Below are 15,875 nucleotides of genomic sequence, written 5' to 3'. Positions count from 1 at the left end.
TTTTTTTTTTTTTTTTTTTTTTTTTTAATATGAAGTGGTACCCGACCCACCCTTAATTCTTGGGGCATTACTAGAATTCATTACCCATCGCTTTTACATGGTTTCTCAAATCCCTCTTGAAATGGCAGTACCTACTGTTTTCCCTTTTACCCTTTGACCCTCGGATAACCTTTAATCCGCGAACTGGCTGGTACGTTCAACCCGTTGGCTTTTACGGGCAAAGAAGTTAAACGGGGCAGACTGAGGGTGAACGTGCAATGGGGATGCAGGATTTTTTAAGGGAACTTTTTTTTTCCATTAAATTTTGTCTTACATTGCAGTCTGGAAAGTAGGTTGGTACCACTGAATGACCTTTCCTGAAATTTGAGCGAGAGTGCACTTACTTCTCTAGTGTACCACGTAATTAACACGGGTGCAATTATAACGACTGACAATGGCACGCGCGCTATAGGACGTGCATTGTGCATAGGAAATAGGTGCATGAAAACGGTAGGGCTGCATACGTGAAGTGGATACGTGTAAAGAGAGAGAGAGAGAGAGAGAGAGAGAGAGAGAGAAAATAGCGAGAATCAGAGGCGCGGATGCGTTACGTCTGCCAATCAGTTTTGTCATGGAATCGCAATATTTGTCTGTGAAAATGCAATCAGTCTTGCAAACACGTCAGCAAAGTAAAAACAAAGGGATAAAGGGTGTATGTATGCATATAGCCAAGAGGGGGTTGCCGATAGGGATAGGGAAGGGTTCTCTAGTATAGGAAGTAGACAGATATAAAAAATGGTTGCAACTGCAGCTGCTGTCGCAGATGCATCCTCCAGCAGTTGCAGCACCCCCCGCCGTGACGGTAACCAATGGCGCTGTATGCGCCGAATGAAAATTGCGTTCTATCAATTGCTGCAACTCATTCGTCCTCTCGTCCGGCCCCGTTCGGTTGGTCTCGCTCGTAGATCTCATTTCCTAGGCCAGGTACGTCTGGTCTCCGCGCGCGGCAATTGGTTCTGAAAAATTGAACCTTTGGTAAACTGGCAATTTCCTCCGCTTGTTTCGCTTTTCGAATCATTCCGGAACTTTTTTTTTTTTTTTTTTTCATTTATTTCTACTTTTCATTATTTTTTTTTGTTTTTGCGTCCGAGTGCCGACGCAAATTTTTCCTTCCACCAGCATTCATTCGAGGCGTCGCGACGCTCTCGGCACTGATGAAATTTAATTGAAACGTGGTTTTTTTCTTTTTTTTTTTCCAACAATCAATGGAGTCCCTCGCGCAATCGACTTTTACTTTGTCTTTTTTTCTTTCTTATTCCCTTCAATTCGCTTTTCCAGTAGTCACAACTATTTTTCTATCTCCTTTCAATTGTCCCTCATCTTGATTTATCTCGTTTGAATTTCCGTTACTCTGTATCAGGAGACTGATTTCTTTGAAACGTAAGATTCTCCCATCTTCCTCGTCTGATCCGTATTTCTTGATTCTCTTGATTTTTTTGGAACTTTCTCGCGAAAAAGCATCTAGCGTCGCTACGTGCCGGAACAGCATCCCTTGCATTTTCTATACGTAGTATAGAGGCTAGACTTTTTTTTTTATTTTTTTTTTACCTCAACTTTTCTTACTTCTTCTCCAGCTTTCGCAACCTCCATTCAATGAAAGTCAACGTGCACTTCGGGCACTTTCAATTGGATTGCGATTTCTCAAAAGGTTTCTAGAACCAACCATATAGCCTAGTATACTGACCTAGGGTAACGCGTTTCATTCGGAAAATACTCGGACTTCCTCATTTCGAAAATTCGTAATTGCAAGTGTCGCCGCTTTATTTGTTTTCTCTATTTTTATACGCGGATATCACGTAACGCACGTAGCTTAAACAATAATTGAAAATCCAAAAAAAAAAAAACAATAGCAATCAATTTAACGTAGCTTTCCTATGGTCGTGTAGACTCGAGTAAAAATGATTTTCCGTCTGAAACTACCTGTAGCCTCAATTGAATCTTTTACGTGAATCGAATCGATGAGCTTCCTCGAGTGCACTTTTACAAACTCGTCTAATTTTTCGCGATTGCATTGCATTGTTATTACCTGAAATTCCGTTCCTCCAACTGTACGTTTTAATTTTTCCCAGAAAAATTTTTAAAAATTTTTCATTTGAGTAATTTATTAATATTATTTCCCCCGATAGTCGTACATACACCGAGAAGCGAAATTGAGTTTTATGATCACCAATCTACTGTAGCAATAATGATAAACTCTCGTTTCGTCATACAGTCATCGGGGTATCGTAACCGCAAACAAAATTTTTTTTCCATAAAGTTGGTAACCCATCAAAATTTACGTACGCTGCGTTACATTATATTTACGATAATGCATCATTTGATTGGAATTTTACGACGTACACCGAGTCCACGTCCAACCCCTATTATACCGTGCGGGCATAAAACTCCTTATTATATATGGGATCTGGTATCGCGCAATAAATCAAGCGCAAGGAAAATCCACGGAAATACGCTGATCCGTCGTAAAAATTGTGCGGGATTGTGTTGGCTCCCTGAATGATATGAGTTTTGTACACGAGATACCGAATAGTTGGTAGCTATTACTACTGGCAGCTAGTAGATAACAGACGCAAACGTTATAATCGAGACGTGTATGAAAATAATGCATTAATAAGTAACGGAGATGAATATTTTTTGTATTGAATTTTTTTTTTCAAAATTTTGAAACGTTACTCAATTTTTATTTTAAGCGATAGCACGAATACGACAGTGTTATCGGTATCGAAAATCGATTTGATCCTATAAAATTTATCGCTGCCAAAACGAACTGGTCCAGCGACGCTTCCGTCGCGACGACAATTGCTCCTTTGTGATCTTGCACCCCTCGTCAATGTGCACACCGGAAACAATGATATTTATTCGAAACGCTTCGCCAGAGAAAACTCGGTTGGATCCACTTCCGATTGCACCCGACGACTGACACCCTACTGCGACGACCTCCCACAATTTAACATCCCTATAAGCCACCGACTGCCCATAAACTTGGTGTACCGAAAATTACGGCTTGGGTATCCCGCAAGAGCTACAGGCGAACTTGACGTTGGTTTTATTACTAAACCGCCATTGTATATACACTCTTGTTCCTCGTTACTTGTACCATGTGAACATTGCAAGTACCATTTTTTTTACGCGACCAAAGATTTAATTTTGACATCAAAGTTCGCTGGAAACTGAACAAATAATTGTTAGAGACGATTTTGAAAATTCATAAATTTTGAAGGTGATTTTGATTTTTTTTTTCTTAGATGATACGTTTTATAAGAAATCTGTATCGGGGACGAGGGGATCTGTTCTCAGCCTCTCTAAAATTTATCTTCTTATAAATGAAATAGGTTATTTATTATCCAATAAAGAGAACCACCTCCAGTACACAGAATCCCCTAGGATAGTTTACGGGTTGGCACGCCTGACGTGTAAATATCGAGAAATTCCTGACTCCGTTCCAAAATCGAACGGCTCTTTTCCGGTTTTCGTAAATTCCAATGAAGACCGGATTAAAAGATCCTTTTTGGCTTCTACCCTGCGGCACTTTACTTTCATCTGGTTTTCCTTTTTTCACCTCTTCCTTCATAAATTTATCCTGTAAAAGAGGCCTGTTGTACATTCTTTTTTTTTTTTTGGGTGGGCTCTGTATATAGTATAGTGTAATATAATATACAGTTCACTTTATCTAACTGAGTAAGGTGTCAGTTTTTTTTTTTTTCGTGCAGCTGGTCGCAGCTGTGCTGGACCAAAACTGTCACTTGGTTCTCAGACTGTACGGGACTTTGAGTTGGTTTTCTAAAGAAGTCAAAGTTTGAGATACCGGAAGCGATGGTTGTCTCGTATAAATAGTACGAGATAAAGTTTCCCGAAACTCGAGCATCTCCGGTAACAGTTTTGGGTGGAAAACTATATGGGTTATACGTATAGGAAGAGATACCTAAAGTCCCAGTAGAGTCCCGAAGGGCATTTCAGGATCAGGAATGGGACGTAAACCACGTTGCAGTGGATTCTGACCAACGGAAGCCCGCGAGCGTTTTAAAACTGCAACGTCTCACGTGCCTCTTGCAGCCGGCACCAACTTTAAATAAGTTTCAAAACTATTGCTGATTGATTTACTTTTAACCTGATTTCGAGTTTTCCCATGGTGCTAAAGATGGCCGACCATGCCACTGAGGAAAGAGGCGAATCGAGGGGGAAAGAAAGTTTCAGGAGGAACAACAGACAAGTGATCGTCCATCACTTTTGATGTAAATTTTCAAAAAAAAAAAAAAAAAAAAAAAAACTTTGCGATATCAACGATTTTCATTTAACGCCAAATTGATTTTAATTAATTTCCTTCGCAAATTAATACTCGTTGAAAATTTTTCTGGATAAAAAACTGCACTTCGTCATTTCATTCACGGTTAATCAGGCTGAAATTTGGATTAACGATTGTATATTATTTTTGTATAGTTATGCAGGGCTTCAGGGGCTTCCTCGAACACTTTCAACTTGACCCAAGTCAAGTTCAGTTTGAGTCACGCTGTATTCAGTCAAGTTGAGTCGGTTGAACCGGTTGAGTTCTTGCGGTCGCTCTGTCACGGTCTGGCAATTAGGGGAGCACTTCAGGCCGTCCTTTACTATCCTTCTGATTTAACCCTGCCCCTTTCTCAGGATGCGCAGGTCCTCCAGGAACTCCTTCAGGAGTTTCCTCCACCTCGACGTGTTCCTGTCTAATTGATCCCATCAAGGTACACTTTAAACAAGGTTGATTTTACGGTTCGCTGATTTCCACCATAGCCTTTCTTGGTGCGTAGCTCAGATTATCAGGATTAACCGAAAATTACGGTAAAGGAGTAGTTTGAACAAAAAATTACTTGATTTTCAAAAATTGATATAAAAAATTTTTCCACTAAAATCTTTTCGCCCTATTGGCATTACTAACCAAAATATCTCACGTGTATGGACAAACGATACAGGAATTGAAAAAGAAATGGGAGCGTCTGCCAAGGGTTTCAGCGGATATCATTTTATCGCACGTGTTTCACCCTAATAATACTAGGGTTACGCGATATAAAAAAGTTTATGCACTTCGGGAAGAGTTTTTATTTATTTTTTTCATTCAACTTTTTCTTCTCCCTTCGCATTACCTTATTCTAATATCTGAATGGATACCATATGCAGAGCCAAGTTAGTCCAGGGGTTGGTTTTTAATATTGCCTCCCGATCGAAAGGACTCGTGGAATATCCTGAAGCATTAGCCTTCATCCCCTGTTTTTCTTATTTCTCCTATATCCTTATCTCTACGTTCTCGACTCACCCCCACCGCTCCGAACTACCCTCCCCGCACCCTCCGAAGGGAATACGGTCCTTAGGGGGATGTTATCTTATTGACAAGACGGAATGCCTTTCAGTCTAACGTTACATAGGGAACTTCCCGAGATGGATTCTGTCAAGCGAGAACTAACTAAACTTTAGAGTGTAAATCGATTATTTTCAACATACGCATATGGGCTTACATCTTAAATTTGAAAGATTCATCTCGATTTTGCTGGTCCCTTTTCTTTTTCCGGGATGCTGAGCACACCTGTGAGATATTCTTACCGTACAACGTTAACGTGCCAAAAGATTCCATCTTTCCTTCTCGCCTCCCTGCGTTTCCCTTTGTTCGATTTTCCGTTCCTCCCGCCACCCCCCTATCCTGCCGCCCCTCCATCTTCCACCCCTCGCCGACAAGACCGAATTTCCCATCGGCTTTTCGTAAGGCTCGAAATTTAAAAAACACTACCCCTGTTTTTCCTTGCACTTAACCAAATGGCCGGAGGGTGGGTTTGACGAAGACGAAGAGACTTTGGTAAATTTTCATCCCCTGCGGTTACACCCTCGCACGTCTATACCTACCCCTATACGCCACTCTGCTCATACGGGCTAGCTGTCGACTTCCTTTAGCCACTGGCTCAATTGGCTTTCGCCATGGCAATGCAAACTATTCTGACAGGGTGTTTCCATCAGTCGGTATATTTCGTGGCTTCGCCGATCTTGATACGCGAGATACACCGGGGTATCCACCCCCCTCGTCCTGTAACGAGAATAGGGGTTGGTTATGCTCTCCAGGTACTTGTGCACCCTTATACCTATGGGTTGACGTACCAACGTGAAGGGATGACGGGATTATCTTTCTCTTGCCTGGGGGTACTCGCCTTGGATTTGCACTTAGCTTTCATGTCTGCTTCCTTTCTCGATTGTGACTACGTCTCTGTTCTGGCCCCAGGCAGAATCCACCCCCCTCGAGAACCACCCCTTTCCAGTAACCCCCAACACTTATCCAACCGACAACAACCCCTTGCTGGGCTTCACTTCGCGAAAGTAAATACACACTCGTACCATAACCTAACCCAACGACTACTACCCCTCCGTCCACTGACAGTTGGTAAAAACTTTTTTTTTTAACTACCCTTATTTGCACCTTCCTCCTCCTGCAAATAAATAACTTCACGACCCTTCGCGGCTACTTTCAGCGAGCGTCTCTATTTTCAAATTTTTATTACGAATTTTCTTTAAAAAATTACGACCCAACCGACCGTTCGATTTATCGCGAAAAAACGAGAGGGGAGGCATTTTTCATTTTTAAACTTTATTCGTGGAATTCGACCCCCCTTTAAATTTACCCCGTTATAAACTCGAGCTCTGTACCGATCTTTTTATTCACTTTTATTCCCTTCATTTTTTTTTTCCACCCCTCGGTCGTTCCACTCAAATACACGCTCGTAGATTCCTTTGACTTTGTCACGCATTTTACGCGTTTCAATGAACAAACATACGAATTCCCAAAGTTTAACCAGTCGCCGGAAGTCGATTGTACCACTCCGGAAATGCGATTACCTCGAAATTCCTAAAATCATGAAAATCAATTGAATTCGGTACAAGGGTTAATTTCGACGATCATCTCGTACCGGATTTACAGAATTTCTCTTCCCCCCCCCCTCCCACCATCCATCCCCCCTTCCTTCCTCACCCAACCTTAATTATTTCCCCTCCGTTCGGACCTAACGAGATTTCGCAAGACGATGCATCTTGCCATTTTCTTCCACAACTGAATCCGCATCGCTGATAACATAAATACACCAGACCTAAAGGCTGCCCTTCACTCAGCTCCATTCAGACTGTAGAAAGTCTAGCCACGTCGAAACTAATCGACTACGAGCTCAATCTCCCATTACCTAGCAGTACTTCATCATCCGTGGTTCAAAACAATAAGTAGATACAGTGCGCAACAGTGCAGACCGAATACTCAAGACTAAGAACTGCAGCGAAGCTACGAATGTATAAAATCGATACCGAACAGCAAAAAGGAAACACCTCATTGACCAGCAACACGCAAAGTGCATGACGAGTAATGAAAAATGGTCTGGCAGTCATAACCCAATATGCATGCATGTAGGTTAGTTGCCACTTCGATGCGATTGCCATCCACAAAATCGTTAGGTACTTTAACGTAATTAACTCGCAGGCAATAATTAGCTCGAGTTAAGTGGCTTCGTGAGAACTTGCCGACAAGCACTGTTACCTGCCTTGTTACGTCTCTACATGCCTTCCTTCGTATGCCTATCCTTTCCCATGCATTCGCATATGTCTATATTCATATATTTTGGACTCTGACTATATCTGTACCATATCAGGGCTCGGTACACGAAGTAAGGGCCTGCAGTGGTATTAATATTCCATTGCCTACACAGGGCTTAATGGAAACTCCGTAGCCAGAGAATTCTCACATAATCACGCGCAACCCATCCACCCTTCTTCCCGCATACGAATTTCCCGTTTAATGACATTAGCTATTTAACGGAGCGTGTAAGCCGGTACCGATCGCTACTGTTTCCGCGGTGATTTAATAATCTGTACGGTCATTTCCATTGGCTCTCAAGAATTTAATCCTTTAACGTTGATACCGTCATTGATGGCTGATTAAATGAAACCGACGTTGCGTTAACGTCGGTTTCGCTTTAATGGTGATAATAATTTTAATTCGGTTGCTTCGGCATTTATGACTTCGATAAAAGAAGTTTTGTTCGTAATTTTTTTTTTTTCGTTTTAACGTTACCCGGCTTGAATTTAATTTTTTTGTCTTTACCTCGTTAGCTGTCACTGACGATACGTGAATTACGACGTCGCGACGCTTATTAAGTCCCGCTTGATTTCAATCCATTAACGCTCAGTGTAATGTCGAATAATAGTAACGTCGGTGAATAACATTAAGGGTGAGTCCACACCTCAGCCACGTTAGGAAGTTACCGCTCTCATGAATATCAAAATACACGCTAAAAGTCATGCGAAGCAGGTCCCGCAATGGAGTTTACCAAATGGGATATACATTAGGTAAACATTTTTTTTAACTTACCTAACTGCTCTAGTTTTTTTTTTTTTTTTTTTTTTTTTTTTTTTTTTTTTTTGGGAAAAATTTTATTTTCTGTTTACGTGAACTTTCTTCAGTCGGGACTTTATTGAAATTCGATAATTTTGTTTTTTTTTCCGGTACCGTGTCTAGCCTGTCACTTGTGTGAATTTACGTGTAATTCTTTTTTATTTTCAGGCTTTGGCCCTCTTACGCAAGCGCCCACAACAATTTGGGAACTTTGACCGTCGGGGATCAGGCCGAGCAACACTTTTTGGCTGCGATCCATGCCCAACCTGGTCACGTGAACGCGCATTACAATCTGGGCCAGTTGTACAGGTATGTCGAAACAGTGTGATATGCCGAATTAGCCTTGCCGTTGCTGGTAATTAGTGTAAATGGTAATGTAATAGATTTTTTAATTAGCTCGTGGGATAGTGACGCAATCCTAATTAGGGGATTACAAATCGTGGAGAGGACGGGTTGAACTCGGCTGAGAGAATGAAATTCCACTTGATACGGAATTTCTCATTAAACGGATAGCAGTGTAGCACTGTACTGCGCTGGTACAGCCGAGTACGAGACAGGCTTTGGGTCTGTGTACATAGAACGGGGACACGCGTTACCTTGCTCTATGTACGTCATTACGCCATTGTCGAGGCACTTGGTTGCGAATAAAGTTGTAGATAGCGCGAAACGTTTTATCAGGGTTTTATTGACCGAAACGGTGCTCTCGTGTATTTTCGACGGTATATCTTGCGTGCTGGTAATTCCGACGCCGCGGTCGAAATTAAAGTTTAATTAACGCCCGTAGAGCCTCGGCTATTGCGAGGCTTTGGGTTTTCACGAGAGCGACGTGTTTCTGAAAATCATTGAAATTGAGGTTGGAATTTTTTTTTTTTTTTTTTTCAAATTCCTTTGCATTCTTATATCCAAGTGGGACTTTGCTTGACTATCGTCAAAAACCGGAAATGGATTTTGGCTTTAAATAGCATCTTTATTGGATAATAATAAAATTAAGGTCTAAAATCGATCAATTTTGTAAGGTATCAATCGAGGGAGGATCTGTACATGTGTATCAGCCAATTGATGGGATACAAAGAATCGAAGCAGCTCTTAAAATTGCAGTACCGTTCGTGAGCGATAAAATCCAAACAGTAGCGTCACTTCCGGGTAACTGGCGTTATCGAGCAATTACCGTGTTCTCTGTGTTTTCTTCATTGCCATGTCGAACAAAACTTTAATTTCTCCCGTACGACGTTAAAATTTGTTTGGCTCATTTCTACAGTTAAGATATTTCGGCAGTACAGTTCAGGTACCGCAGTTTTGACCGAAGAGCAAAATAAATTTTTTTTCCTCGAATCTTCGGACAGTTTGTGAAATTAAAGATAACATTTTTTTTTTCCAATTTTCAGAAAGACAAATCGCACCGAGGAATGTATCAAGATGCTTCAGAAGTGCGTGTCCCTGGATCCCGCATATACGCCTGCCTATCTGGTCCTGGCCAGGCTGGCGACTGGCTCTGGGACTGGAGCTTTATTGAGACACGTAGTCCGACTACAACCCCGAAGTCCGGATCACCTAGCGGAATACGCCTCGTGGCTTTATGGGAACGGTGAGTGACTGAGAAAAAAATGACAAGAGTCCCCCTATGTATTTGGGGACCTTTGAAAACCCCATAATACACTGGGTATACAGGACCTAGTCAAGCCCCGTTATACGTTTATACAGGTTAGTCAACCTGTTATACGTCTAGACTGTGACGAAGGAAATTTTTGGTGTTTCAGGTAAATGGCTTCCATCCCTCAAGCATTACCTGAAGGGTATGGAAGTCTCGCCGTCGCACCGAGCATCCCTTCTTGGCACAGCCAGGATCCTGAGGTCGAGAGGTCAATGGCCAAGAGTTCACCAGCTGATCACTAGGTGAGTGAACCGACTATATATACGTCACGAACGGTGGATACTGTATCGCGATTGATACGATGGTGTAACACAGGGTGGGATAAAAGTATGGCCAGTTATTTGGGCTTTCTCTGCGGCCGTAATTCCCACCCTCTCTGAACTAACAACCCCCCCATAAAACATGCACGCTAAATTTGACCCCGGCCGAATCGGACTGTTTTCGCAGTCGAGGGTGGCTCGCGTGAGCGACACACCCTTGGAATCGTATGGGCCGAGTGAAGAGGGCTGTCGGTGGAAGTGGGTACGGGCCAAGGGTTGCCTGGCCCCTACCCACCGGAGGGGCTGCTTGTAGATGGTGACTTTTCAATATGCATCGTTTGACAGATGCGCCCCTGCTTTTTCGATTTTAAATGCAAATACGAATCTCGTCGGCCGCGCTCGCGAAGTCGCACGCGACACTTTCGCTCGTTCTAGTAAAATATATCCTGCGAAACTTTTCCAACCCCTATAATAATACTGTGGGCCGTTTCTGATTTTGCCTTGTGTAACGTATTGACTGTACGTTAAAGTGGTACCTATACCTGCTGGCAGCACTGCTACCCCTTTTCACCCACCAGTCCCGCGGCTCTTCAACCCCCTCGCGCCTCCCTTTCTAATTTTACGCGAAACCTTCCTAACACGCTTTCCGTGGATGCGGCAATTTTTCTTCCCTCGGGTTCTTCCGTGCGCCTTTGGCGAGGGGTGAAAGTGTAAGAGATGTAAGAAAAGAGAAAGAAGGAAAAATAAGGGATGAAAAGGGGTCTCTGTGGGAAAAAGGTGAAATTCTACCGATGGGTTTTACCGCAAACGTAAGATCCCTTTCTCTCGCGACGCCCGGAAAGCGTACGCGATTATTTCTACGGAAGCGATACGCGAATTACATTGATTTTTCATTCGACACGCGTCGCTCGATGGATACGAAAAATGCACCTGCGGTATAGGCCATTTGCTAACGTTAAGTGTGCGACAAAATTTTACCACCGCGAATCTCCTGTCGCGGCTTAACGTTTTATTTATTTAACCGAATCCTCGCCGGCTATGAAAATGCGGCTTTAGCCGCGCGTGGAACGAGGTAACTTTTTTTTTTCTCTCTCAGCGATTCCCTCACGGAAAACTGTCGTTTACAGAGAACTCGTGATATTCATTTTTATGTGTATTTACCCCTTATATTATCTATACGTACAAAGAGTTGCCCTGGTTAATTTCATAGAAACATGTGTTTTTTTTATCATCCCTCTACAGAAGCCCAATTCTTCAATGATCAAATTTTCTTTTTCGTCCTTATCCAAAAATTGGATCATCGTATTCAAAGTTTCAGCCCTTGAACCTTCGAAGCGAATACGAAGCCGCTGGTCTATTCGTGAGAAATAAGATTTTTGAAATCCAAACAACACTGTATAAAATGAGAAAACAAAAGTCACGCATAATACAAAAATTGATCTTTACGCCGATAATAATTTGGAAATTTTCGATAACGTCCACGCTGCTTCCGTTAAATGTTGACGGTATATGATAAATCACATATTTACGAATTCAACCTAGCTTCAACATTGTTTCCATGAAAAATGAAATTCACGTATAGCTCCCATTAGATGAATAAGTAATATCCCATGACGGAACCTTTAGCAGTTTTTTTTTTTAATAATCAAATTTATCATCAGCTATCTTGTCATTTACGAACTGACTGTAATTTCATTAAAAATTTTTTTTATTAATAATTCCACTAATTTACCCTGACATTAAAACCGAATAACCATGCTGTATTCTCGCCCCTTCGATCCATCCTCGATGACCTTTATCTTCCACAGGGAATGCTCGCCTTTATAATTCATAGCTCCTCGTGTTTCATACTATCTATCAGCGAGCACCGAGGTCCGATATCATCGACGCCGGTACCCATTAACTTTAGCTTCTCTGATTACGTCACACGTGTATACGTAGATACAAGCTAAGTATCCACCAGGTACATACCTACAACCTGGCAGCACGATTTTCTACCCTTAATCCACTAGGAAATCACCAAGCTAGATATCAGCGTATACGCGAGGTGCGTTTTCCCGAAATGAACTACAGCGACAAAGGGACTATGAGAGTGCGCCTTTTTTTGTAAAATGAAATCAATACATAGTTGACGAAAAAGAAAAAAAAAATTACATAATCGCAACGGAGTTAGCTGTGCCTTTCATTTTTCCTCAATAAAATCGCGACGAAAATGTTCATGAAAATGGAAAATAACTCATCCGGTTTCGATCCGTTTCTATCAAGCGCTATCGAGCGTACGCGTTACCCGAAACAACTTCGATAACGATCCGGATTATACGTGCAGCCGGAACATACCTCCCCTCCACCTCCACGCCCCATTCTCGCCGGATCGCCATGAAAACTCACCCATCGAACCGCTGTCGACCGAATTCCTAGTTCACAGTTGAATTATACATGGAGACCGTGTACAGTCAGCGCATTGATATACGTAAATACTATTTTTCTGTTTTCCCCGTTTATCGCTGTACTTAAAAAAATTTACCTCCGATATAAAAGAAAATCGCCGATTGGAAACGCTAAAAAAAGAATTATCACTGTCACTTTACAGTTTTCATTCGTTCTCTTGAGTTTCGATAAATTCCGCCAGGTTCTCTCTAGGCATATATTTTGATCCGTCATAGTCCTCGACGTCAAGTTGATGCAACGTGTATGCTTTTTTTTTTTCTGTCACACGTCGTATCGCACTTGCCTGCTTTCAGAACCTCCCCCCCCCAGCCACCCACTCTTCACCCCTTGCCAGTACGTACAGTGAGTGGTAGCTAGCGGCTATAAAAACTCCAAATGAAATTTCCTTGTCAAGCCCTACCACGTGCTCGTTATACCCCGTGAAAAATAGGAAGAAACAACTGGACGCAGAAAATAAAGTACGGTATATCTGTACCACCTCATACGTGCCTTTTGAGTACGTTTCTTACGTAACCATGAGTTCGACTATGGTCACGGATACGATTAGGTAACTGAAATAAAATGTACCCAGGGTTCGCGTGTGATCGTGACGCGTGGGACCATTAGTATTAAAAAGAATGTATAGAAAAAATATATATATTTCCTGGGAATGTAGTTTGAATAATTCACGCGTCACTGGGTATTGGGTATCCATTAGGGCGCGTGTGACAGGACTATGATGAGTATATAATGACGGAAGCAAATGAATTTGAAGTACAGGGTGATAACGCTATTTCCATATGATAATCAATATGGAATTGGTCCTAAGTACAGTGTCTAATGTTGCTACGAAAATACGTTATTTCTAAGCGATGTCAATTTTGGGGTATTTTTCGTCTTCCTCCCCTTAATCGTACAGCTCATACGTTACATTGGGTGTCGTTCGAATGAAAGGATCATTACGTGATCAATACTCTGTGAAATGACCTGATAATGTTATTATATTTCTTTCAGGTGGCACCTTATGATGCGTGCACGACGGGGTGGATTTATTTATCGTGGTGACCTATATATACGGGCCTGGCAGCTTCAGAGCGAATCACGACGCAGGGCGCATCAACGAAACCTGTGTTTGTCGGTGAGTGAGAAGAATTTTTTTTACAATTTTGAAATCGTTATCTAAAATTTTTTTTTTAATCGACGAGGATATAAATAGACGAAGAACAACCGTGGCTCGGGATAACGAGCCGAGTAAACGAGGAAGGCAATTGTTTGCTTTTGAAATAAAATTTCACGGTTACTCGAAAAAAAAAGAAAAAAAAAATCGCGACATAATTGCGTGTCAGGAAATTCCGATTAAAGAAATTTATTACGTGAAAATTGTTTTATCTCGCCGATACGTAACGGCGACTCGGAATTTCGAGAGGAAATCTTAATTAAAATATCCACTTGCTGCTCTTCGTCTCATTTTCATCCCCTTATCCTATCTTTGATGACTTTTTTCTTGGTATTTTTTTTCTCTCTTTTTTTTTTTTACTTCAGTGGGAATTCTCTTTGTAATTAAGAAATAGCCGCCCGTTCCTAACGAGTATTCCGTCAAAGGGCGTCACTTTGTTATCGCTCGTTATCTTCGTTCCGATGCGGATGCAAGTGAATTTTCAGAAACGCGAACGATAGCATTTAATAAATCCCGTTTTCAAACGAGCTCAAGAATTTTACTAGTCGCTATTCTCGGCACTTGATTTTTTTACTTTCCCATTGCACCCTCTACTGGGGAATTCATTTTCTCACCGATGCACCAGCCTGCTGCACTTTCGTTGCACTTGCGGCCAAAGGCTCTCGCCGGTGTACCGTATCATCCTTTATTCGCATTTCAAGTTCCTGAAATACTTGGCGAGCTTCCCTGTATACGGGCTATGCGTTTTCGCGTCGCGACTTTGCCCCACCCAATACACTTGTCCTCCTTATATGGCTGCTTAGCTAACTGGCTACACAGGCATGTGGGTACGTACGGGCATTCCTTTTCACAAGGATGAATAACAAAGTTCAGTGAAATTCGTGCAATGCCGATGCGCCTATATACCCGGTGCACCTCGATGCACACGAATAGATAGTGAAATATGGTAGAAGCCGTCCCTGTCCCCTACATATTCACCAATGCAGTTTCACCCTGAGAGACTTTGCACGGTATACCCAAAAGTTAACCCCTCTTTGATCGACTCTACAAACGATTGATTCGTGGTCGGGAGGATTTTTTAACATGGGCTGAATAGACCAGCTTAGACGTCCTGAAAGAATCGTAGTCGCTAAATCGTATCTGCGTATGATCGCTTTTACGCGAAATGTGAAAATCTTTGAAAATAGGAAAAAACATGGACCAGGTACTAACTATTGATCTGATCAGATCCAGACTGGTTTCTGATGACCCTGTACCTGGAATGCATGCACGTCCCACTGTTTAACGATGAGCTTGCAAAATCCTATTCCAAGTAATAATTAAGATTGTTGTACGGTGCAGCTGGATTCTGCGCTGATAATTCTAATTGAATGGATTCTCACGTGGTTTCCTATTGGAACCAGTCGCGTCCCCTAACTCTGAGCTCCTTCCTCCTCCACTTCGCCTGTCGTCATTGAGCCTCTCTTGCTTCCTCCCTTAGCTCTACGAATATATATACCATCAGCCCGTCCCAAGTTAACGGCTGAATCTCGGCAAACCAACTGCTCGGCTCACCCAACCTGGTGCACGTTAAAGACTTTCCCGTCGTAAAAACTTGTGCAATTCAGTCGGGCGTTCGAGCTCCTCGAAGTCTCTAATAATTATCCGAAATATGCTGGATTCGTTCGAGAAGTCCCATGCCTAGCGCGGGAAATCCTCATCCGATGCCTTTGTGCGAATTTACGACGCTCCTCGTACAGTCGTAGAATTTCGAGCATCGCCAGTGATAAAACGGACGCTGTGCCCAGCTCACAGGGATTTCTCTCTCTCTCTCTCTCTCTCTCTCTCTCTCTCTCTCTCTCTCTCTCTCTCTCCCACTCTCCCTCTCACTCTCCCTCTCCATCTCCATCTCATTCTCCATCTCCCTCTCCCACTCCATCTCCCTCTCCCTCTCCC

At 42.4% G+C, this 15,875-nt stretch overlaps 1 protein-coding gene across 1 annotated transcript in view; it reads left to right on the top strand.

Annotated features, from left to right (window-relative positions):
- The window catches only part of LOC107274461 (transmembrane and TPR repeat-containing protein 1), a gene marked incomplete at its 5' end in the record, with an annotated part of 68,277 nt that overhangs the window by 47,458 nt on the left and 4,944 nt on the right, over positions 1–15,875 (top strand). Inside the window, 4 exon segments of the mRNA XM_015753615.2 lie at positions 8,594–8,734; positions 9,811–10,010; positions 10,183–10,318; positions 13,778–13,901. Of these exon segments, the coding sequence (XP_015609101.2) occupies positions 8,594–8,734; positions 9,811–10,010; positions 10,183–10,318; positions 13,778–13,901 (601 nt within the window).

This window comes from Cephus cinctus, unplaced genomic scaffold (assembly GCF_000341935.2).
Source record: "Cephus cinctus unplaced genomic scaffold, Ccin1 Ccin1_scaffold3125, whole genome shotgun sequence".
NCBI lineage: Eukaryota > Metazoa > Arthropoda > Insecta > Hymenoptera > Cephidae > Cephus > Cephus cinctus.
Note: the sequence above shows the minus strand (reverse complement) of the source record. Positions and strands in the feature narration are given on the sequence as shown.